We start from the raw sequence: 23,797 nt of genomic DNA on the forward strand, positions 1-23,797 counted from the left end.
AAAGACACCCATAATGGTCAATGAGCCAAATGCATCTCAGTACATTCATCTATTATCTTTTTTTCTTTGTCTCTCCAATGATCCTCTACTGGATTACACAGAAAATCCTTTCTGCAGTTACTATCAAGCAGGTCCCAGGTTGCTTCTCTTATCAGAGCCCAATTTGTGGGTGTGACAATGGTGCAGTGGTGGCAATACTCAGTTGCCACTACCCCTGTGTAGCGAATGCTTCTGTGGGGCATGCTTGTTGCTTGTGTGTTGACCATCATTAGCAGACATCAGACCATTTCCAAAAGTATACCCACAGCACATTATTGGAGCCTTGTTCTGATGGTGAACGTGTGGGGAGACCAGGCAGAGCTGAACTGCTAGTTAACATGGCCAGTGGCCAGGCTAATACACACTGACAACGCAATTTATAACACAGGTTGCATTCAGAAGGCAGTACCGCTACCATAAGCGGCCCATTTAAGTGCATTGAGCCTTGTCATAACTGTTCTGTAACCATGTGTAATGCACATGACACATCGCCTTAAATTCATCAGAAAAATAAGTTCTTACGGCATACACGCCCCCTTTCAACCGGCATAGACTGTAACAGCGCTTGCCTTGGGAAGGCAAGGCAAGCGTTGTCGTCCATCAACACCAATTTTAATATTCGCCTCCTTGGTTAATGTATAATCAGAAAGTAAGGAGGGAAAGTGGGGCGGGCGCTTCCAACCACACTATCTTAGGAACAGGCCCACCTAGGCAGATGGACATGGGAGACAAAATTCCTTTGAAGCAGCTAGCTAGCTTATTTTGTTGTTTTAGGTCAGTGATGGCGAACCTTGGCACCCCAGATGTTTTGGAACTACATTTCCCATGATGCTCATGCACTCTGCAGTGTAGTTGAGCAGCATGGGAAATGTAGTTCCAAAACATCTGGGGTGCCAAGGTTCGCCATCACTGTTTTAGGTCTTCTTCAAAGATGCTTTCTCTGCTCATATCCTAACAAAGCCTTAAGCTGGCAATACAACAGGTTCCTCCCCCACACTATTCGGTACGGATGGACAAGACCGCCCGTTGGGCTATTATTCTCTGACAGCTCTCAGAATACCCAAACAGCGGCTTCATCTGATTGGAAGCAGTCCCTGTTCCGCCAACAATTTTCCACTCGGCTCCTACAATTTATTAAACAAAGAATGTCAGAAGCAAGGGGGCCAACAGGGCCACTCATTAAACAAATATAACTGTGGCCAGCTTTAATGAGTATGGCCCATAACTGCCCCACCCCAACCCCTGATCTGACACTGATTAGGCTGTTTATGGGTATACCTTGGTACAGAGAACTATTGCTTATAATGTTGCAAGTGGCCATTTTCATTAAAAAAGATTTACCAACTTACCTTACCTTGGCCTGTAAGGATCCTTATGCTTTACAATGAATTGTGCAAAAACTGTACCAATGTGTCAGATAAGTCATACAAGTACAGCAGTGTGTTCCAATGTGACTGAAGATAATCACATTTCTCCTTGTCATATTGAGGGAATGATCTGCCCCGTCTATGGCCAGCAAAGGTTTATTAGCTGTATGCACTCACCATGAGTCCCTCCTTGTTTCTTCCCCCCAGGATGTACAGGCTTCCATCGCTGGGGTCCGGCAGGAAAGCGGGTCTGTAACACAGATAAAAGTCACTTATCAGAATATACTACGACCATCCTCTACAGCAGTGGTCTCTAAACTGCAGCCCTTTGCTTGCTTTTATCTGGCCCTTGGGGTACTATTTCATTCATTGACACCAATGAAGGGGCGCAATTCCTTCCAATGACACCAACAGAGGGGCACAATTCCTACCATTGACACCAAAGATGGGGCACAGTTCCTCCCAATGATATCAACAATGGGGCACAATGCCTCCCATGGACACAAACAATGGGGCACAAGTCCTACAAATTACATCAACGATGGAATACAGATCCTCCCAATGACACCAACAACGAGGCCCAATGATACCTAAGCTGAGGCACAATTCCTACCAAAGACACCAACAATGGGGCACAATTCCACCTAATGACACAAACGACGGGGAAAATTCTCCCATTGATAACAAGGATGGGGCATTATTTACTCCAGCTGATGCTTGGACATTTTGTACTCCCGATGACCACAATCTGGCCCCCCTAAAGTCTGAAGGACAGTAAAATGGCCCTTTGTTTAGAGAGTTTGGCAACCCCTGGTCTACAGCCTTACTAATAAAACCATAAGACATTGATGTATCTTCTCTCTGAAATAAGAAAAACTCTCTGCTGTACCCAATAGCAGCTGTGGATTGTGAAAGACTAAACACTGATTGATAGCTCTGAGGTACTACAGACAGTTCTTTTTTCCAGAGAGACATTCTTAAAAAATGAAGCCTCCTGTATCATAACATGTCCTGTATAAAAGGCAATCAATACTATACTATATATATATTAAATACTTTAGGTCTCAGGCTTTGCTCTATATGGCAACAGAGACAATTTACAAAATGTAGTTATAAAAAGTGAATGAACCAAAGGGAAAGTAATGCGCAACCCACGACACTAGATGCCTGGAGTTTGCATGTTCTCCTGTTCCTGTGTGGGTTTCCTCCCACACTCCACAGACATGCTGGTAGGTTAATTGGTTCCTGTCTAAAATTGGTCCTAGTATGTATATGTATGAATGTAAGTTAGGGACCTTAGATTGTAAGCTCCCTGAGGGCAGGGACTGATGTGAATGTACAATATATATATATATATATATATATATATATATATATATATATATATATATGTAAAGCGCTGCGTACATTGACAGCGCTATATAAGTACCTGAAATAAAAAAATAGTTACTGGATTCCATCAGTTATTCATGAAATAATAAAATCTGATTGGTCATACATCAGCAAAAATACTTACTCAGCGACATAGAGCGGGACTTGGATGACAGGATCTGAAATAGAAAGTGTATATATTATGGGGGTAATATTACAGAACCCGGTTGAGAATTATGCAGAAATGTATTTGCCTAAAAAAAAACTATTTTGTTTAACAATCTTTGAAAGCTGAATGAATAATTCAATGAATAAATGCTCAAGGCTAATAAAAAATAAATTCAATTTTTTGAAAAAGATAAGGTAAATGTGCCCTGAAAGCAAAGAGAAAAATTTTAAGTCAAAATATGTAATTTTATTTTTTCATGAAATGTAGTAATCCTTGCCTAAACAGCATAGCCAATCTGGTTAAGTTAAGCAATACAACCTGATCACCTCCCTGCTGCCAGCCTATGATTGGACAAGTGAAGAAGAGGCAGCAGCCTGATGAGCCCATCCTGCTGCTCACTCTGCTATCTCTTCCAGTCAGCATCTTTCCAGAGATCAACTGTACAGGGGATTGCAAAGGACTGATACCATGTAAGATTCATGTACTTTAAAAGGTGCATAGATAAATAAATACCAAATCTCAAATTTGTGTGCCCATAGGGGTACTTTAGATGTGTTAATGTGAATGTTAGGACTTTCTCATAAATAAACCCTACTTTAAGGCTTAAGGCTTCTGGCTCTTTAAGCTATTATGCAGCATAAACTTTGCAGTATAAATTTAAAGGGAAACAAAACAAACAGCTCCTGATTCAACATGGCACCTCATGGCAAAGAACTCTCTGAGGATCTGAAAAAAAGAGAATTGTTGCTCTACATAAAGATGGCCTAGGCTATAAGAAGATTGCCAAGACCCTGAAACTGAGCTGCAGCACGGTGGCCAACATCATACAACGGTTTAACAGGGCAGGTTCCACTCAGAACAGGACTCGCCAGGGTCGACCAAAGAAGTTGAGAGCACGTGTTCAGCGTCATATCCAGAGGTTGTCTTTGGGAAATAGACATATGAGTGCTGCCAGCATTGCCGCAGAGGTTGAAGGGGTGTGGGGTCAGCCTGCCAGTGCTCAGACCATACGCCGCACACTGCATCAAATTGGCCTGCATGGCTGTCATCCCAGAAGGAAGCCTCTTCTAAAGATGATGCAGAAGAAATCCCGCAAACAGTTTGCTGAAGACAAGCAGACTAAGGACATGGATTACTGGAACCATGTCCTGTGGTCTGATGAGACCAAGATAAACTTATTTGGTTCAGGTGGTGTCAAGCGTGTGTCGCGGCAACAAGGTGAGGAATACAGACAAGTGTGTCTTGCTGCCTAAGCTGAGGGTAAAGGTGATGTACTGGCCAAGCATGTCTCCAGACCTAAACCCTATTGAGCATCTGTGGGGCATCCTCAAACGAAAGGTGGAGGAGCGCAAGGTCTCTAACATCTACCAGCTTTGTGATGTCATCATGGAGGAGTGGAAGAGGACCCCAGTGGCAACCTGTGAAGCTCTGGTGAACTCCATGCCCAAGAGGGTTAAGGCAGTGCTGGAAAATAATGGTGGCCACACAAAATATTGACATTTTGGGCTCAGTTTGGACATTTTCACTTAGGGGTGTACTCACTTTTGTTGCCAGCGGTTTAGACATTAATGGCTGTGTGTTGAGTTATTTTGAGGGGACAGCAAATTTACACTGTTATACAAGCTGTACACTCACTACTTTACATTGCAGCAAAGTGTCATTTCTTCAGTGTTGTTACATGAAAAGATATAATAAAATATTCACAAAAATGTGAGGGGTGTACTTACTTTTGTGAGATACTGTATGTGTGCACACAGTCTAATGTGGAGGAGCGTTTAGAGGCAGAAAAAAGAAAAAAATCAAATGCCCATAAAAATCTAAGTTACTTACCGGTAACGTCTTTTCCAAAAGTCTTTCAGCCAGTCTAGGGAGACACAAGAACACATCATACAACCTTCATTTTCCTGATGCTCTCACGTCCTAGTGGCGAATTGTTATTTGGGTGGGTGCCGGTGCTGTCCTGAAAGACTCTTGGAAAAGACATTACCGGTAAGTAACTTCATTTTTCCCCCTTTTATCTTTCAGGACAGCCACCTTTGAGAGGATAAGCGAGCGCTTACCCTAGGGTGGGACTACCGCTTGCAGGACTTTACGCCCGAAGGCCTGGTCCTGGGCAAATAATAAATCCAGCCTATAGTGCTTAACGAAGGTTTTAAAACTTGACCACATCGCCGCTCTACAGATCTGTTCCGGTGTAGCACCAGCCCACTCTGCCTGTGATGTCACCATGGCCCTGGTAGAATGAGCCCTGATACCTTCCGGGACCTCCACCCCTTTTGCCATATATGTCTGACTAATGTATAACCTCAGCCATCTGGCTATTGTATTCCAAGAGGCTTTGGACCCCTTCCTAGCCCCTGAAAATAAAATAAAAAAGGAATCAGACTTTCTAAACTGTTGCGTACTATCCAAGTAACTTAGGATGCATCTCCTAACATCTAGCCTGTGAAAAACATGCTCCTGTTCCCTCACAGGATTTCAACAGAAAGTAGGCAAACAGATTTCCTGGCTCTTGCGAAATTTGGAAGCCATTTTTGGCAAAAAGGCCGGATCGGTTTTAAACCCAATCCGGAAACAATTGAAAAAAAAGTGCCCTAATCGAGAGGGCTTCCTGCTCACTAACCCGCCTTGCTGTAGTGATTGCTACTAAAAAAAACAGTCTTGAGAGTTAGCAATTTCACTGCACAAGAATCTATAGGCTCAAAGGGTTCCCCTGTAAGAGCCTGCAGGACCAGAGAGAGATCCCACATGGGAAAGGTGTGGGAGCTAACTGGTCTCTGCCTACTTAAGGCTTTAAAGAACCTAGATATTCAGGGGTTCACTGCTAGCTGTTGTTCTAAAAAAACACTTAGAGCAGAAACCTGGCCCTTAAAAGTGCTGAGGGCCAGCCCCTTGTCTGCCCCACTTTGCAGGAACTCCAGTACTGCTACTGGGCAGTGAACTTTAAAGGAGTTCTCTGCGCACCAAGAATTGAACTTTTTCCAGACTTTTAAATAGCATGCGTCTCCTTTTTCCTACAACTTAGAAGGGTTGCCACCAATCGTTCGGAGAACCCCTTACTCCTCAGCATTTCCTCCTCAGTAGCCAGGCTGCCAGATTCCACCTCTCCACCTGGGGACAGCAGATTGGAACTTGAGAGAGGAGGTCTTCCCGGACCTACAATATCCAAGGAGGTTATAGGACAGAAAAACATGGCCTCCTGGGCCAGTGTGGCGCTATTAGGATCAGGGTCGTGTCCTCTGTCTGGAATTTCCTCAAGACTGTGGACAACAGTGCAGGAGGGGGGAAGGCATAGCACTTGGTAAAACGCCAGCTCTGAGAGAGCGCGTCCACCCCTATTGCCCCGTCCCACCGGTTCAGAGAGAAGTGGGTTTTTTGCGTTCTCCCTTGAAGCAAAAAGGTCCACACTTGGGACCCCCACTTTTGGGTAATCATCCTGTAAGTGTTCTGACTCAGGACCCAGTCGCTCTCCCTCAACATCCTCCTGCTGAGGAAATCTGCCAGTTGGTTTAACTCCCCTTTTAGATGTACCGCTAAGAGGGTCCATCTGAAAAAAAATTCTGTCAGGGCTCACAGGGAACTGCTCCTGGGGCCCACCTGTCGGTAGTTGTAGGCAACTGCTGAGGACTTTTCTGAGTGGACTTGAACGTGATGTCCCTGGAGCTCCTGCTGGAAGGCTTTGAGGGCCAGTGAAATAGCCCTTAGCACCCTCCAGTTCGAGGACCTCCCTGCGTCTTCGACTCTCCAGGAACCCTGCACAAGGATCGCACCTAGGTGTGCTTCCCAACCAGTGTCGCTTTTATCTGTTGTGATGATCCGGGACACTGAGGCACCCATCCCAGCCCCTGGGATAGATTTGCTGTCTTTCTCCACCACCACAGGGATCTCTTTAGGAGATCCCTGTGGTGGTGGAAAAAGACAGCACCGTTGAGTCCAAAGACCTCTGAGTGTGGTCCCAAATTCCTAGGATGAACCACTGCAAAGGGCGGAAATGTAATCCTGCCCACAGTGCGGCCGGGAGGGCAGCTGTCAGCAGACCTAAAGCTGACATGACCTGTCTTATTGAGACTTGGTGATTGCTCTGCAGAACTGCCAAAGCCCTGTCCACTTTCTGAATTTTTTCTTGGGGGAGAAAGACCCTCCGCTGGGTTGAGTCCAGGATGTAGCTTAGGAAGGTGATCCTCTGGGACAGGACTAGGTTGGATTTTTCCAAATTTAAAACCCATTATAGATGTTGCAACACTCTCCTTGCCTCCTGCAAATTCTGGACCAAAAGCAAAAAGGAGCAGGTCGTCCAGGTAAGCAATTACCGAGATTCCCCATAGTCGCAGGAAAGCCAGGGTCTCCACCATGACTTTGCTGAATATGCAGTGGGGGAGGGTGGGAGAGGATAGCCCAAAGGGGAGAGCCCAAAATTGTAGATGGACTGTCTCCTCCCCGGGGACCTTACTGCTAGTCTGAGGAATCTCTGACTGCCCTCTGCAATTGGAATGTGCAGGTAGGCGTTCCTTAGGTCTATGGACGCCATGTAGCAGTCTGGAGGAAGCAGTGTCTTCACAGAGAAGATAAGAGTCCATGCAAAACCTTCTGTAGGTGATGGATCGATTGAGAGGTTTCAGGTTCAAAATGAGCCTGAACTTCCCTACTTTGGACGCATTGTCCCCTTACCAGGTTATTAGCCAGAGAGCCCTTCTGGCCGAAATTGGCCAGGGTGGAGGACCTAGCGGACATGCGATCCGACTCTGCCGAGGCATCTGCAATGTATGCTACCCCCTTTAAAAGCATAGAAAAAGAGGAGAGAATCGTTTCTGTTTTGGTTCCAGACTCAATAAGTGGTTTTATGTGCGTCAGCCAGTGCTCGATGTTGCGAGCCACCACTGTGACTGCCATGGCAGGCTTAGGATTTCCTAGGGATGAATCCCAAGTCTTCTTGAGGAGTTTGGGCCTATCCCGGGCACATCTGGCTGCTAGGCTTTCTGAGGGCCTATCCAGAAGCAAGAGAGCAGGGTTGGGATTGCGGCTTGCAGGCCAGAGAACCTGTCGTGGTCGGAGGTAGGGGGGGAAGCTGTCGCCACTAAGGGACCACCCACCTTAATATCAGGGACCACAGTGAGTAGCTGAAGCAAGTACAGGAGCAGTATTCTCACAAACCGGGGACTGTGAAGAATCGGGAAACTCCAGTGGGTACCAAGCCAGGGACTCAGCGGGCAGAGGTGGCGCTTGCAGAGCAGCCTTGTGTGTCAAGCCAGGGACCAAGCAAGCCAGTGGGGTGAAGCTTGAGAAGTATCTTGAGTGCCAAGCTAGGGACCCAGCAGAGAAGAGGGGGTCACGCTTGAGGAAGATACTACCGTGAAGATTGGAGGAGCTCAAGTGATTCAGTGGTGGTGAATCATCTAGTCTAGTGAGAGAGAGACTGGGAGCTCAGTGTGCTGAAGAACTACAAGAAGTGATTGTAGTGGAAGTGAAAGAACTGTTACACTTGTTACACTTAACTGTTAAAGACTGTTGCTATAGGAGACAGCATTCCTACACATGCAGATGTTGCATCTCGCGGGATGCCTTTCCCTGCATGGCTGTCCTCCTGTTGAAGTCTCGGAGTCTGCCAATTGATCTTGCAACTACCTAAGGGTGTCCTGTCCCTAACCCTCTCTCCCAAAGTTCTGTTAGGAGAAATAAAATCTCTTTTGCATCCAAGAAGTGTCTGGTGCCCAATCAATCTACCTTGCATTACACCCACTATGCCATGCAACGCACCATATACAGAAGGATTTCAGCTATCCCTGGAGGTTCTCATTAGACCAAAGGAGACCTGGGACCTTGCTACACTAGTAAACTGCAATATATTATTTTTTTTATTCTAGGTTTAGATAAACTTTAAATTGTTCCAAATCTTTTTAGCTTCCACTCAGCACCTGCAGTAAAAGGCATCAGTGCTGAAACACTGTGTGCCAATATTTCTGGCTCTGAAACTGCCACACCAAATCATCCAATTTTCAGAAAGGTAGTCACTAAATATCCCCTAAGCTGATTAGTTGCTGTGGACAATGGTGAGGCATTTCCTTAGAACACTTTCTATGAATGAGGTCTTGTGCTTCTCTGCACTTTATTTACTGTCTTATCTGAGGAATGATAAATCTTTGGAACCGGTGTTACAAAGAAATAAGATGATGGGAGGGGCACAGTTGTAGGGTCGAAAACTTGTCAAACAAGTTCCATTTGTGTGTAACAATTAGGATATGTTCCGTGAAAGGAGTTTATGACAAGCGTAGCCAACCGGATGAGATGCTTTATGAGTCACACCTACTGCTTGTCGGTTTTGCTGAGTGCAAGTGGATCTCCAAAGGTCCCAGTTCTAATGAGATGCCTTGCACTGTTATAGGCAAAAAAAGGGGGCCACTTCTTAGGAGGTATATCCTGCCAGAAGTGGAAAGGGGTGGATACACCTGTTCCAGCCCCTAGCTAATTCGAAACAATTGAGTTTAAGGCAATAAAAGTAATTTAAATGTTAATTCTCACAAAGTAAAGAACAGGATAAAGGAGACCCCGATATATGAAAAGATGACCACAAAAATGCTAGGCAATTACCAATTTTGACATAATCTGAAACCCTTGGATTAGGCATTTCCTTTCACCCACTTTTGATTGACAACTCTTACAATTGTGGAACATAGGGACAATGAACAAGGGTGACCTCCAAGCAGGCCTTGGGGCAATGTGTAATGGTGGCCCTCAAGAAGGCCACGGGACATTGCACAATGGTGGCCCTCAAGAAGGACACAGGACAATGCACAATGGTGGCCCTCAAGAAGGACACAGGACAATGCACAATGGTGGCCCTCAAGAAGGACACAGGACAATGCACAATGGCGGCCCTCAAGAAGGACACAGGACAATGCACCATGGGGGCCCTCAAGAAGGCAATGAGACAATGCACCATGGGGACCCTCAAGAAGGCCATGGGACAATGCACAATGGTGGCCCTCAAAAAAGCCAGGGACAATGCACAATGGTAGCCCTCAAAAAGGCCACAGGAGAATGCACAAGAATACTGCAGGAAAATACACAACGAATGCCTCCCATCGGGCTACAAATACCTATCACTAAAACCACCTCTTCTCCCTCTTTAAGGCTCACATAGGTGACCAAGGGTTGGTAAAAACAAGCAGTTGATTTGTGTTTTTGAGGCTGCATTCACACTAATATAGTTACACTAGGGACTAAGCCACCTGACATTAAGGCTGACTAATGATAACTTCAATGCAGCCCCGTGACATACTATACATTATAGGACTGCTTAAGTAGCTATGTCAAACTGGTCAACCCTAGCCATGGTTAATTATTTAATATGGAGATGATATGAACCTGCATATGTGCCCATCTTTGAGGGCTCAAACTATTTTGTTCAGTATTATTGCTGGAAACATTCCCCTTTAGGCAAGACACTATTGCTGGTTACATGCTGCTTCCTTATGATCTATGCACCCAATTCCAGGTGGACCGACATAGCACCACAATGAATTTTGCTGACTGCAATTGCTATGTGCATTTAGCCTGATTTCAAGCATATATTGTGGTTGGGTAGGTCACCCTGGCCTTAATATTTCTGCTTAGTGCTAAGAGACTGCTGGTAAATGTATGAGTGTCAGCGTGTTTATATGTGATGGTGTAATTATAGTCGTGTGTTTTAGCTTAAGAGGAACCCCACTAAACTATTTAGTGAGACAGTGACCAGCTGTTTTGGACTGCTAATTGAGTTCCCCCTATATGAGTACAATGTGTATAGAAAAGAATCAGCCCCCCTTTAAAATAATCACATTTTGTTTCTTTGCAGCCTGAAATAAAGACACACAGTTTTTGTTTTATCCAGCTGTATTTACTAAGTGCAACTTATCACATCCAAGTGAAAGATATAACACCAACATGTCAGAAAAAAATTAAAAAAACGGAATCACTGAGTTGGAAAAAGGATCACTCCCCCTTATGTCAGTATTTAGTTGGACCACATTTTGCTTTCATTTTAGCCTTTAGTCTGTTGGGAAATGTCGCTACTAACTTTGCACATCTAGACTTTGCAATATTTGCCCACTCTTCTTTGCAGAACTCCTCAAGTTCTGTTAAATTTGATGGTGACCGTTTGTGGACTGCAGTCTTCAAGTCATTCCACAGATTTTTAATTGACTAGGCCATGCAAGGACATTCACCTTTTTCTCATTCAACCACTGTGTGGTCATTTTTGCTGTGTGCTTTGGGTCATTGTAATGTTGGAAGGTAAAACCTTCTTCCCATTAACAACTTTCCGGCAGAAGGCAGCAGATTTTCCTCAAGAATTTGATGGTATTTTGCCCCATCTATTCTTCTTCTATCCTGACAAGTTCTCCAGTCCCTGCTGCAGAGAAAAATCCCCATAACCGGATATTACCACCTCCATGCTTTCCTGTAGGAACTGTGTTATTTGGATGGTGAGCTGTATTGGATTATTGCCAGACATATTGTTTGGTGTTGAGGCCAAATAATTCAATTTTAGTCTGATCTGACCATAACACCCTTTTCCATGTGGCCTCAGAATCTTCAAGGTGCGTTTAAGGTGGTCAGATGAGACTAAAATTGAATTATTTGGCCTCAACACCAAACGATAAATCTGGTGGAAATCCAATACAGCTCACCATCCAGATAACACCATTCCTACAGTAAAGCATGGAGGTGGTAATATCCTGTTATGGGGGTGGTTCTCGGCAGCAGGGACTGGAGCACTTGTCAAGATAGAAGGAAAAATGATGGGGTAAAATAGCATCAAAATCTGCTGCCCTCTGCCAGAAAGTTGTCAATGGGAAGAAGGTTTACCTTCCAACATGACAATGACCCAAAGCACACAGCAAAAATGACCAATTAGTGGTCGAAGGAGAAAAAGGTGAATGTCCTTGCATGGTCAGATCCCAGACTTAAACCCTATTAAAAATCTGTGGAATGACTTTAAGACTGCAGTTCACAAATGGTCACCATCAAATTTAACTGAACTTGAGCAGCTCTGCAAAGAAAAGTGGGCAAATATTGCAAAGTCTAGATGTGCAAAGTTAGTAGACAAATCCGAACAGACTAAAGGCTGTAAATACTGCAAAAGGTGGTTCAACACAATACTGACATAAGGGGGGGGGGGGGGGGGGGGGGGTGATCCTTTTTCCAACTCAGTGATTCTATTTTTAAATTTTTTAAATTTTTTTCTGACATGTTGGTGTTACAAGTTGCACTAGTAAATACTGCTGGATAAAACAAGAACTGTCTGTCTTCATTTCAGGCTGCAAAGCAACAAAATCCGATTATTTTAAAGGGGCTGATTCTTTTCTATACCTACTGTACCTACACTCTTATTGTATAATTTTGTTGCAGTCACACTTGACCTGAGCGTCTTTGGTCATTTATACAAGCTTTTTTTGAGCGTTTGTACAGCCGTTTCTTAGCTTTTTGCTTGAGCATTTCTTATTTTAATAATTTTTTGGCCAATGGAAAGCTAGTTACTAGGGCTTTCCCACTGAAGCCTAATGGGGCCAAAAACATCTGAAGCTTGTAGCCCGAAAAGAAACTCATGTACTTTTTCGAGCTTCAAGCATCCCTATGCTCAGGTGTGAACTGGAACATGGGAAAAGTATGTGATTTTGGATGTTGAGTATTTTGGAGCTTTGAGGTCCAAAAATAGGATTTTTTATAACAGCTTACCTGTAAAATCCTTTTCTTTTACGATGGACATCACGGGACACAGAGCCACAGTAATAACTGATGGGTTATGTAGGTACCTTTAGATATTGGACACAGGTCACACCCTAAGCAGGAAGTTCAACCCCCTATATAATCCCTCCCCTTCCAGGGATACCTCAGTTTTGTAGCAAAGCAATATAAGTGTATTAGAAGAGGGGCGGGACCTCTGTGTCCCATGATGTCCATCGAAAGAAAAGGATTTTACAGGTAAACTGTTATAAAAAATCCTATTTTCTTTCTCGAACATCACGGGACACAGAGCCACAGTAATAACTGATGGGATGTCCCAAAGCAATGCCAACTGGGGGGGGGGATCACAACCAAGTAGGGTGCAATCAGACCTGAGGACCCTGTACCGCTGTCTGCAGCACACTACGCCCGAAGGCGATATCCTCATGCCTTCTCACATCCACCTGATAAAATCTGGTGAATGTATGCACTGAAGACCAGGTTGCGGCCTTGCAGATCTGAGCCATAGAGGCCTGGTGATGCACTGCCCAAGAAGCACTAATAGCCCTTGTGGAATGTGCCTCGATCTGAAACGGAGGAATCTTCTGTTTCAAACCGTAAGCTTGAATAATTAATTGTCGAATCCATTTAGTAATGGTAGCTTTTGACGCTGCCTGTCCTCTATTGGGACCCTCTGGCAGCACGAACAAAACATCCGTTTTGCGAATCTGAGCAGTTGCCTCCAGATAGGTCTTGACTGCTCTTACTACATCCAAAGAATGTAGTGACCTTTCTTCCGAAGAACAGGGATCTGGAAAAAAGGAAGGAAGAACAATGTCTTGGTTTAGATGAAAATCTGAAACCACCTTCGGTAAAAAACTAGGATGAGGGTGCAATACCACTCTATCCTTGTGTATAATCAAGTAAGGCTCTTTACAGGAAAGAGCTGCTAATTCTGATACTCTTCTAGCAGAAGAGATGGCTACCAGAAAAATTAGCTTCCTCGTCAGCACGACCAAAGGAATCTGACATATTGGTTCAAAAGGCTGTTTCTGTAACACCGACAGAACCAAGTTCAAGTCCCAGGGGTTTAGGGGCGCCCTAACCGGAGGATTAAGACGCATCATCCCCTGCATAAAGTTTCGGACCAAAGAATGCGAAGCAAGTGGCCGTTGAAACAATACTGATAAGGCCGAGACCTGGCCCTTGATGGTACTCAAGGCCAGCTTCATCTCTAATCCTAATTGTAGAAAATCAAGAATTCTACTTATGACATATTTTCTGGGATGCCAACCCCTGGATTCACACCAGGATACATAAGCTTTCCAGACTCTATGATAAATCATTCTGGAAGCTGGCTTCCTTGCATTGATTAAGGTAGATATGACAGGACCTGAAAGCCCACGACTCTTCAGAACGTGGGTCTCAATAGTCAAACCGTCAAATTTAGCGTTTGTAAGGCAGGATGGAACACTGGACCTTGAGATAACAGGTCTGGGCGTACCGGTAGGGTCCACGGGGAACCCACCGTCATCTTTACTATTTATGCATACCAAGTCCTTCTGGGCCAAGCGGGGGCCACCAGAAGTACTGACTTCCTTTTCTGCCTGATCCTGCGAAGGAGTCATGGCAGTAGCAGAATAGGCGGGAATGCATAAATCAGTGAGAACCGATGCCAGGGAACCACCAACGCATCCCTCATGCAAGAGGATCCCTCGTCCTTGCCACAAATCTGTCTATCTTTTTGTTGAATCGGGATGCAAAGAGATCTACATCTGGGACTCCCCATCTTTGGCATATGGCCCAAAAGACGTCGGGGTGCAGAGACCATTCCCCTGGGAGTAACTGCTGGCGACTTAGATAGTCCGCCTGCCAGTTCTCTATCCCTGGACATGCATCTCTGCCCAGACTAAGATCTGGTTCACCTCCTTTTGAGCAGCTCGGCTCCAGGTGCCTCCCTGATGATTGACATAAGTCACTGCTGTGGCATTGTCGGACTGGATCCTGACCGGGCAACCCTGTAGCCTGATAGTCCAGGCTTTTAGGGCTAGGTATACCGCCCAGATCTCCAGAATGTTGATGGGTAAGGTCCTCTCGGTCTTGGACCATAGCCCCTGGATCGCAGACTGTTCCAGAACTGCTCCCCAACCTGACAGACTGGCATCTGTTGTTACCACCGTCCAGGTAACCGGTAAAAAGGATTTCCCCTTCTGCAGGTTTTCAGGTATGAGCCACCAATTGAGACTCTGACGCACCGCATGCGATAGGTGCAGTGGAAAGTCTAATGCCTGAACCTTCTTGTTCCAGGCCGACAGAATACTGTGTTGCAGTAGTCTTGAATGGAACTGAGCATAGGGAACTGCTTCGAATGAAGACACCATCTTCCCCAGAAGCCTCATACAAAGGCGGACAGAAGGACCCTTCTTAGTACTGATTTTCAGAATCAGTTCCCTTAAAGCAGTAATCTTTGCCTGAGGAAGAAATACTTTCTCCTGGCTTGTACCTATGATCAGACCCAAATACTCCAGTCTTCTTACTGGTTTTAGGAAAGACTTTTCTAGGTTGAGGATCCAACCTAGGTGTTCCAGATACTTGACCGTGGTCCTCAAGTTCCCGTTCAAGGAGGCTACCGACCGGTCTATCAAGAGCAGGTCGTCTAGGTATGCTATAACAGTTATACCCTGAGCCCTTAATCTGGCCAGAGGAGGAGCCAAGATCTTTGTGAACACTCGAGGTGCAGTGGCTATCCCGAAGGGCAGAGCCACAAACTGGAAATGGCGTCCTCCTATCTCGAAGCGTAGAAACTTCTGATGAGCAGGAAAAATGGGCACATGTCGATATGCATCGCTGATGTCTATCAATGCCAAAAATTCTCCTCCCTGCAGGATGGAGACTACTGTCCGAATTGATTCAATGCGGAAGGACTGAATCCTTAGGAATCGATTCAGATCCCTTAAATCCAGAATGGGTCTGACATCCCCATTTGGTTTTTGGACCGTAAAAAGGTTGGAATAGAAGCCCAATCCTTGATCCTTTGTGGGAACCACCATAATGACCTCTTGCGACAAAAGTCGCTCTAACGCTAGAAGGAGCGACTGCTTCTTCTCTGGGTCTCTGGGAACAGTTGATCTGAGGAAACGAGGAGAGGGAAATTCTTGGAACTCCAGCTTGTACCCTAAGGTTACCGTGGAGATTACCCATCTGTCCTGGAAGTCCTCCTGCCGGAGCTTTGAGAACTGTAGTAGTCTTCCCCCCACTCGAGCGAGCGGGGGCGCCCCTTCATGAAGAGGCCTTAGTGTCTTGTCTAGAAGACTTCTTCCCCCAGGACTTCTTTTGTCCCTGGGGTTGACTCTTGTTTCTTGCCCCAGACGGAGGAGGCCGTCGTGACTGCCTGGAGGCTGAAGCCCCTGGCGCTGGGGATCCTTTATCCCAGAGCTCCTCTGCCTGAGGGTCTTGGGAAAAAGAGGAAGGCCTAGTACGTTTTGTTCCAATGAGTGAAGCTGTAATCATGGCCATTAATCTTTCCTCTAACCCAGTAATGGTTGAGGAAAAAACCTCTTGTGTAATGTATACAGGGGCTGAAGTGCCGGAAGCAGGTACAGCCCCTGACCCCAACGGCTCTCCCTGGCCAGCCGTCCCTGGCCCCTCAGGGGGAAGGATGTAGCAGACAGGGGGTCCTCAGAACCTGAACGAGATCCCCTAGTGTCTCTGGTTCTGGGGGTACTTGAACCTCTTCTACCCATAGTGCAAAGCAACAAGGTGTGAGGTATCCAAAATGAAAACTGACTGCTGAGCGATTTAGTCTGGCAAAAGCCTTGCTACCAAATGCCCAGTCTGGTGTTACCTTAGTAAATGCAGCCTAGGAGAATGCCTGTGTCCCACTTTACATGCGACTGTCAGCTCTGTGTCCCTCCAAGGCTCAGAGCACCTGTAAAGTGTGCTTTAAATAGCCATGCTTCTGGCACTGTGGGCGTCTGAGCATGCTGACGCTGTGCTGACGCCCTGCCCCCCCTTCGTTTTTTCGAAAAATCGCTTCCCGCGCGAGCCTGACCCTTCCGGAAAAGCATGGAGGGAGGCTGGGGGTGGAGGAGGAAGGAGAGAGGCCGGCAGCGATGGGGCCTGCATACCTGCAATGGCGGCGGCGGCAGTGGCGGTGACAGTGCGGTGTAAAAACCGTCTCACAGCCCACTTGCGGCCTCCCCCTAGCCTGGGGGGAATATCCCAGAGGAGAAAACCCCCCATCCCATCCTACCTGGAGCCGGTCGGAGGAGCTTGTACAGCGTTGAACGCTGAGACAGAAATCAGCATGAGAAGGTATGTGCTCTTGGCAGCCCCCGGTGGTCACAATAGGCATAGCATGCATTTACCTTAAAGGAGAAAACCTACTAGAATTCAAAATTCTGTGGAATCTCCTCTTACCTTATCCAGCCACAGGGTGCTGTATCTACAGACCCAATCTTCACCTCTCACGGTGGGCTCTGTTTAAAAAAACCGTGAGAGACTGGGGCCCCCTACAAATAGGGGGATCCTGCAGTTCTGGCCCTGTAAAGCACCAAGCCGGAAATTAGGAGATTTAAAGCCATTTTCTGATCTGCGGGGTCCAGCTCTCTAAAAAGAGAAGCGTTACGGGTAAAACCTCGTTTCTTCGGACACGAGGCCCGGGTACCATCCAATTCGGCCATGAAAGGACACTTTGAATGGATCCGGTTCGCCTGGCTTGCCCCAGTATAGGATATCAGGATATTCCCTTTGGAGCTCAGCACAGGACATCTTTACACGTCCAACACCTAAGACACTGGCGTAAAAACTGAGGTATCCCTGCAAGGGGGAGGGATTATATAGGGGGTTGAACTTCCTGATAGGGTGTGACCAGTGTCCAATACCTAAAGGTACCTACATAACCCATCAGTTATTACTGTGGCTCTGTGTCTTGTGATGTTCGAGAAAGAAATGCTCAGGTGTGACCTTACCGCCCCCAATCACCTACCTACAAATGTACACAGCAGCTGCTCAGGTCCGCTCGCACCGCCTTGATGCTTCACTGTTTGGCAAATTTAACTCAGCATGTCGTGTTTGGCAGGCACATGGGACATGGTTGTGACACACTATTTCAATGTATAATCTCCTTTGGAATAAAAAAACAGGCATTCAGAAGGTGGCAGTATCACCATCTGAACATCTGCAAACTGCTGCTCAGCCGCCTCTGAAACACAATCCACCACAGATCACTTTTCAGGTGGGCGGTAAAGTTTAAAGCTGTGTGAAAAGGGGTCTTTTCCCCCTTGCGATCTTAACAGTATTTCCCGATTCTTTCTCTGCTCTTTTCCCTAGAAAATTACTTAGAACCCCCAAACATATATATATATATTTTTTTTTTTAGTAGGGACCCTAGAGAATAAAATGGTGTTTGTTGCAATATTTTATCTCACACTAGATTTGAGCAGCAGTCTTTCAAATGCAATTTTTTTGGAAAAAATTACACTTTAATGAATTACAAAAAAACTAACCAGTAAAGTTAGCCCATTTTTTTTGTTGTATAATGTGAAAGATTTTACACCGCGAGAATTGTGAGAGAATCGTGATCTTTATTCTAAGCAAAAAAATCGTGATTCTCATTTTGGCCAGAATCTTGCAGCTCTAATTCCCGGCAGTACTCCCTTTCCGGTTGCTCTACACTCACACCTGTGCTTGTGCAGTACAATGATGGTTTACTGCATTATTCACCTTGACACTTCACATTGTCTGTACTGACGCTTGGCATTCAAGTCTTATTGCACTTGACCTTGTAAGACGAATGAGATGTATTGTAAAACCCAATAAACACAATTTATTGATATGTGAAGAAATGTAATGCGGAACTAAAATCCTGCAATAAAAGACCTCTATGAGTTAAAGAAACGTGTATTGTTTCCCAAAACACCTCTCCCCGGCTCCCAGCAGCCTTTTTTTTCTATGTACACAGCACATTCATTGTTCTCTATACATCCTGGCTCACCTATGTGCAGTTGTTACATCATTAATGGCTATCCAATGGCCATAGAGGAGCCTCGCAGGATGCTTAAGAAGTGGCAGCGGAGATGCCGTGTTGGCTGGAGCAGTGACTGGTGGAAGAGGCCGCTGTAGGAGGTAACTGCAATGAAGATGGAGTATGCTGTGCAGATTTGAACCTTACAAAACCTCGCCCCCCCCCCCCCAATCCATGCGCCCGGCCCCTAATCTACATGCAGGGTGACGGGCACACGGATTTCAATGTTTTGTTTTTTTTTTTTTTAAACCTATAATTAGAGCCGGAGGCTCTAATTGGCTTCAAAAAGGGTATGTTCACCCAGTTGTGTGACATTAGCAAATTAATATTCGCTAACGTCTTCCTGTTTCTCCTCCCGGCCAATCAGGAAGCGGGTCCCGAGACTCGATTGACCGCAAATCATAAGACCCCATTTTGCCGTGAGTCCTAAGTCCTGATTGGTCAGGACGAGGAGCGACTGCTGGGACTCGGGAGAAGACGCGGGGGGGGGAGCCGCCAAAGCCGTGACCTGGATGGGGTAAGTGTGGGGCTGGCGGGGTGGCCACCCGCGATCGCTCCACAGAGAGCCAGAATGGGGATTTGTCAATGTAAAACAGACAGATCCCCGTTCTGACAGGGGAGGAAAGACAGATCTGCTGTTCCTAGTGATTAGAAACAGCGATCTATCTCCTCCTCAGGTCAGTCCCCTCCCCCTTACAGTTAGAAACACCTCCCAGGGAACACATTTAACCCCTTGATCGCCCCCTAGTGTTAATCCCTTTCCTGGCAGTGACATTTACACAGTAATCAGTGCATTTTTATAGCACTGATTGCTGTATAAATGTCAATGGACCCAAAAATGTGTCAAAAGTGTCCAATCTGTCTGCCGCAATGTTGCAGTCCCGCTAAAAATCACAGATTATTAGTGAAACTGTCATTACTAGTAAAAGAAAAAAAATAAATAAAAATGCCATAAATCTATCCCCTATTTTGTAGACGCTATAACTTTTGTGCAAACCAATCAATATACGCTTATTGCGATCTTTTTTTACCACAAATATGTAGAAGAATACATAATGGCCTAAACTGATGAAGAAATTCGTTTTTTGTTTTTTTTGGGGGGGGATATTTATTATAGCAAAAAGTAAAAAATATTTTTTTTTCAAAATTGATGCTCTTTTTTTGTTTAAAGCGCAAAAAATAAAAAACGCAGAGATGATCAAATACCACCAAAAGAAATCTCTATTTGTGGGGGAAAAAGGATGTCAATTTTGTTTCGCGCAATTGTCAGTTAAATCGACGCAGTGCCGTATCGCAAAAAAAAATGGCCTGGTCATTAAGGGGGAAAATCCTTCCGGGGCTGCAGAGGTTAAATTCGTCTAGCGGATCGGATGGAAGTCGGGTGTTAACAGACAGGTGGTCCGTTTAAATTCGACTGCCTATAGAGGAGATCGGGCCGTGTCCCCTCTGCATAAGTGGAGCAGACACAGACCTGTCATCCGCCTGCTCAGCGGGGATTAGTGGACAGATCCCCCGCCGAGCAGGCAAATCTGCTGGCGGAGTCCGCCTGTGTGAAAGGGGCCTAAGTGTGTAATATATCTCTCCTTCTCCACCCCTGGGCCAATCACCAACAACTATGTAATGCAAGGGCCTGCCTGGCTGGATAACAGATTGATTGGATAGGTGCTCATATTACATAGTTATGGTAAATCTAAAGTTGATTGTGCAAAGATTGTATTGTGTATGGTGACCATAAAGAATACAATCTGATTGTACAATCTCCTTTAGGTTCACCATACAGGTTACAAACTGACCATACAAATCTCTGTACAATCAACTGTAGAGATTTACCAAAACTATGTAATATGAGGACCTACCTGAACTATCTAATCAATCTCTATCCAATCAGGCAGGCCTTGTACTACATACAAAGTTGGTAGATCTACAGGAGATTGTAATGTGTGTGGTGAGCTTTAGATTTATCATCAACTATGTAGTGCAAAGGCCTGCCTGATTGAAAACAAACTTAATGGATTGCTTAGGTTTGTTTGTAGGTACCTTTAGATATTGGACACAGGTCACACCCTAAGCAGGAAGTTCAACCCCCTATATAATCCCTCCCCTTCCAGGGATACCTCAGTTTTGTAGCAAAGCAATATAAGTGTATTAGAAGAGGGGCGGGACCTCTGTGTCCCATGATGTCCATCGAAAGAAAAGGATTTTACAGGTAAACTGTTATAAAAAATCCTATTTTCTTTCTCGAACATCACGGGACACAGAGCCACAGTAATAACTGATGGGATGTCCCAAAGCAATGCCAACTGGGGGGGGGGATCACAACCAAGTAGGGTGCAATCAGACCTGAGGACCCTGTACCGCTGTCTGCAGCACACTACGCCCGAAGGCGATATCCTCATGCCTTCTCACATCCACCTGATAAAATCTGGTGAATGTATGCACTGAAGACCAGGTTGCGGCCTTGCAGATCTGAGCCATAGAGGCCTGGTGATGCACTGCCCAAGAAGCACTAATAGCCCTTGTGGAATGTGCCTCGATCTGAAACGGAGGAATCTTCTGTTTCAAACCGTAAGCTTGAATAATTAATTGTCGAATCCATTTAGTAATGGTAGCTTTTGACGCTGCCTGTCCTCTATTGGGACCCTCTGGCAGCACGAACAAAACATCCGTTTTGCGAATCTGAGCAGTTGCCTCCAGATAGGTCTTGACTGCTCTTACTACATCCAAAGAATGTAGTGACCTTTCTTCCGAAGAACAGGGATCTGGAAAAAAGGAAGGAAGAACAATGTCTTGGTTTAGATGAAAATCTGAAACCACCTTCGGTAAAAAACTAGGATGAGGGTGCAATACCACTCTATCCTTGTGTATAATCAAGTAAGGCTCTTTACAGGAAAGAGCTGCTAATTCTGATACTCTTCTAGCAGAAGAGATGGCTACCAGAAAAATTAGCTTCCTCGTCAGCACGACCAAATGAATCTGACATATTGGTTCAAAAGGCTGTTTCTGTAACACCGACAGAACCAAGTTCAAGTCCCAGGGGTTTAGGGGCGCCCTAACCGGAGGATTAAGACGCATCATCCCCTGCATAAAGTTTCGGACCAAAGAATGCGAAGCAAGTGGCCGTTGAAACAATACTGATAAGGCCGAGACCTGGCCCTTGATGGTACTCAAGGCCAGCTTCATCTCTAATCCTAATTGTAGAAAATCAAGAATTCTACTTATGACATATTTTCTGGGATGCCAACCCCTGGATTCACACCAGGATACATAAGCTTTCCAGACTCTATGATAAATCATTCTGGAAGCTGGCTTCCTTGCATTGATTAAGGTAGATATGACAGGACCTGAAAGCCCACGACTCTTCAGAACGTGGGTCTCAATAGTCAAACCGTCAAATTTAGCGTTTGTAAGGCAGGATGGAACACTGGACCTTGAGATAACAGGTCTGGGCGTACCGGTAGGGTCCACGGGGAACCCACCGTCATCTTTACTATTTATGCATACCAAGTCCTTCTGGGCCAAGCGGGGGCCACCAGAAGTACTGACTTCCTTTTCTGCCTGATCCTGCGAAGGAGTCATGGCAGTAGCAGAATAGGCGGGAATGCATAAATCAGTGAGAACCGATGCCAGGGAACCACCAACGCATCCCTCATGCAAGAGGATCCCTCGTCCTTGCCACAAATCTGTCTATCTTTTTGTTGAATCGGGATGCAAAGAGATCTACATCTGGGACTCCCCATCTTTGGCATATGGCCCAAAAGACGTCGGGGTGCAGAGACCATTCCCCTGGGAGTAACTGCTGGCGACTTAGATAGTCCGCCTGCCAGTTCTCTATCCCTGGACATGCATCTCTGCCCAGACTAAGATCTGGTTCACCTCCTTTTGAGCAGCTCGGCTCCAGGTGCCTCCCTGATGATTGACATAAGTCACTGCTGTGGCATTGTCGGACTGGATCCTGACCGGGCAACCCTGTAGCCTGATAGTCCAGGCTTTTAGGGCTAGGTATACCGCCCAGATCTCCAGAATGTTGATGGGTAAGGTCCTCTCGGTCTTGGACCATAGCCCCTGGATCGCAGACTGTTCCAGAACTGCTCCCCAACCTGACAGACTGGCATCTGTTGTTACCACCGTCCAGGTAACCGGTAAAAAGGATTTCCCCTTCTGCAGGTTTTCAGGTATGAGCCACCAATTGAGACTCTGACGCACCGCATGCGATAGGTGCAGTGGAAAGTCTAATGCCTGAACCTTCTTGTTCCAGGCCGACAGAATACTGTGTTGCAGTAGTCTTGAATGGAACTGAGCATAGGGAACTGCTTCGAATGAAGACACCATCTTCCCCAGAAGCCTCATACAAAGGCGGACAGAAGGACCCTTCTTAGTACTGATTTTCAGAATCAGTTCCCTTAAAGCAGTAATCTTTGCCTGAGGAAGAAATACTTTCTCCTGGCTTGTACCTATGATCAGACCCAAATACTCCAGTCTTCTTACTGGTTTTAGGAAAGACTTTTCTAGGTTGAGGATCCAACCTAGGTGTTCCAGATACTTGACCGTGGTCCTCAAGTTCCCGTTCAAGGAGGCTACCGACCGGTCTATCAAGAGCAGGTCGTCTAGGTATGCTATAACAGTTATACCCTGAGCCCTTAATCTGGCCAGAGGAGGAGCCAAGATCTTTGTGAACACTCGAGGTGCAGTGGCTATCCCGAAGGGCAGAGCCACAAACTGGAAATGGCGTCCTCCTATCTCGAAGCGTAGAAACTTCTGATGAGCAGGAAAAATGGGCACATGTCGATATGCATCGCTGATGTCTATCAATGCCAAAAATTCTCCTCCCTGCAGGATGGAGACTACTGTCCGAATTGATTCAATGCGGAAGGACTGAATCCTTAGGAATCGATTCAGATCCCTTAAATCCAGAATGGGTCTGACATCCCCATTTGGTTTTTGGACCGTAAAAAGGTTGGAATAGAAGCCCAATCCTTGATCCTTTGTGGGAACCACCATAATGACCTCTTGCGACAAAAGTCGCTCTAACGCTAGAAGGAGCGACTGCTTCTTCTCTGGGTCTCTGGGAACAGTTGATCTGAGGAAACGAGGAGAGGGAAATTCTTGGAACTCCAGCTTGTACCCTAA

General features: G+C 45.7%; 1 protein-coding gene across 1 annotated transcript in view; it reads right to left on the reverse strand.

Annotated features, from left to right (window-relative positions):
• ERN2 (endoplasmic reticulum to nucleus signaling 2) overlaps positions 1 to 23,797 on the reverse strand; it is a 105,344-nt gene that overhangs the window by 56,297 nt on the left and 25,250 nt on the right. The window contains exons 3-4 of the mRNA XM_073636534.1: positions 2,923 to 2,956; positions 1,584 to 1,656 (exon numbers count right to left, since the gene is read on the reverse strand). Coding sequence (XP_073492635.1) covers positions 1,584 to 1,656; positions 2,923 to 2,956 — 107 coding nt within the window. The remainder of the gene's footprint in view (positions 1 to 1,583; positions 1,657 to 2,922; positions 2,957 to 23,797) is intronic.

Source organism: Aquarana catesbeiana, linkage group LG06, assembly GCF_042186555.1.
Source record: "Aquarana catesbeiana isolate 2022-GZ linkage group LG06, ASM4218655v1, whole genome shotgun sequence".
Taxonomy (NCBI): Eukaryota; Metazoa; Chordata; class Amphibia; order Anura; family Ranidae; genus Aquarana; species Aquarana catesbeiana.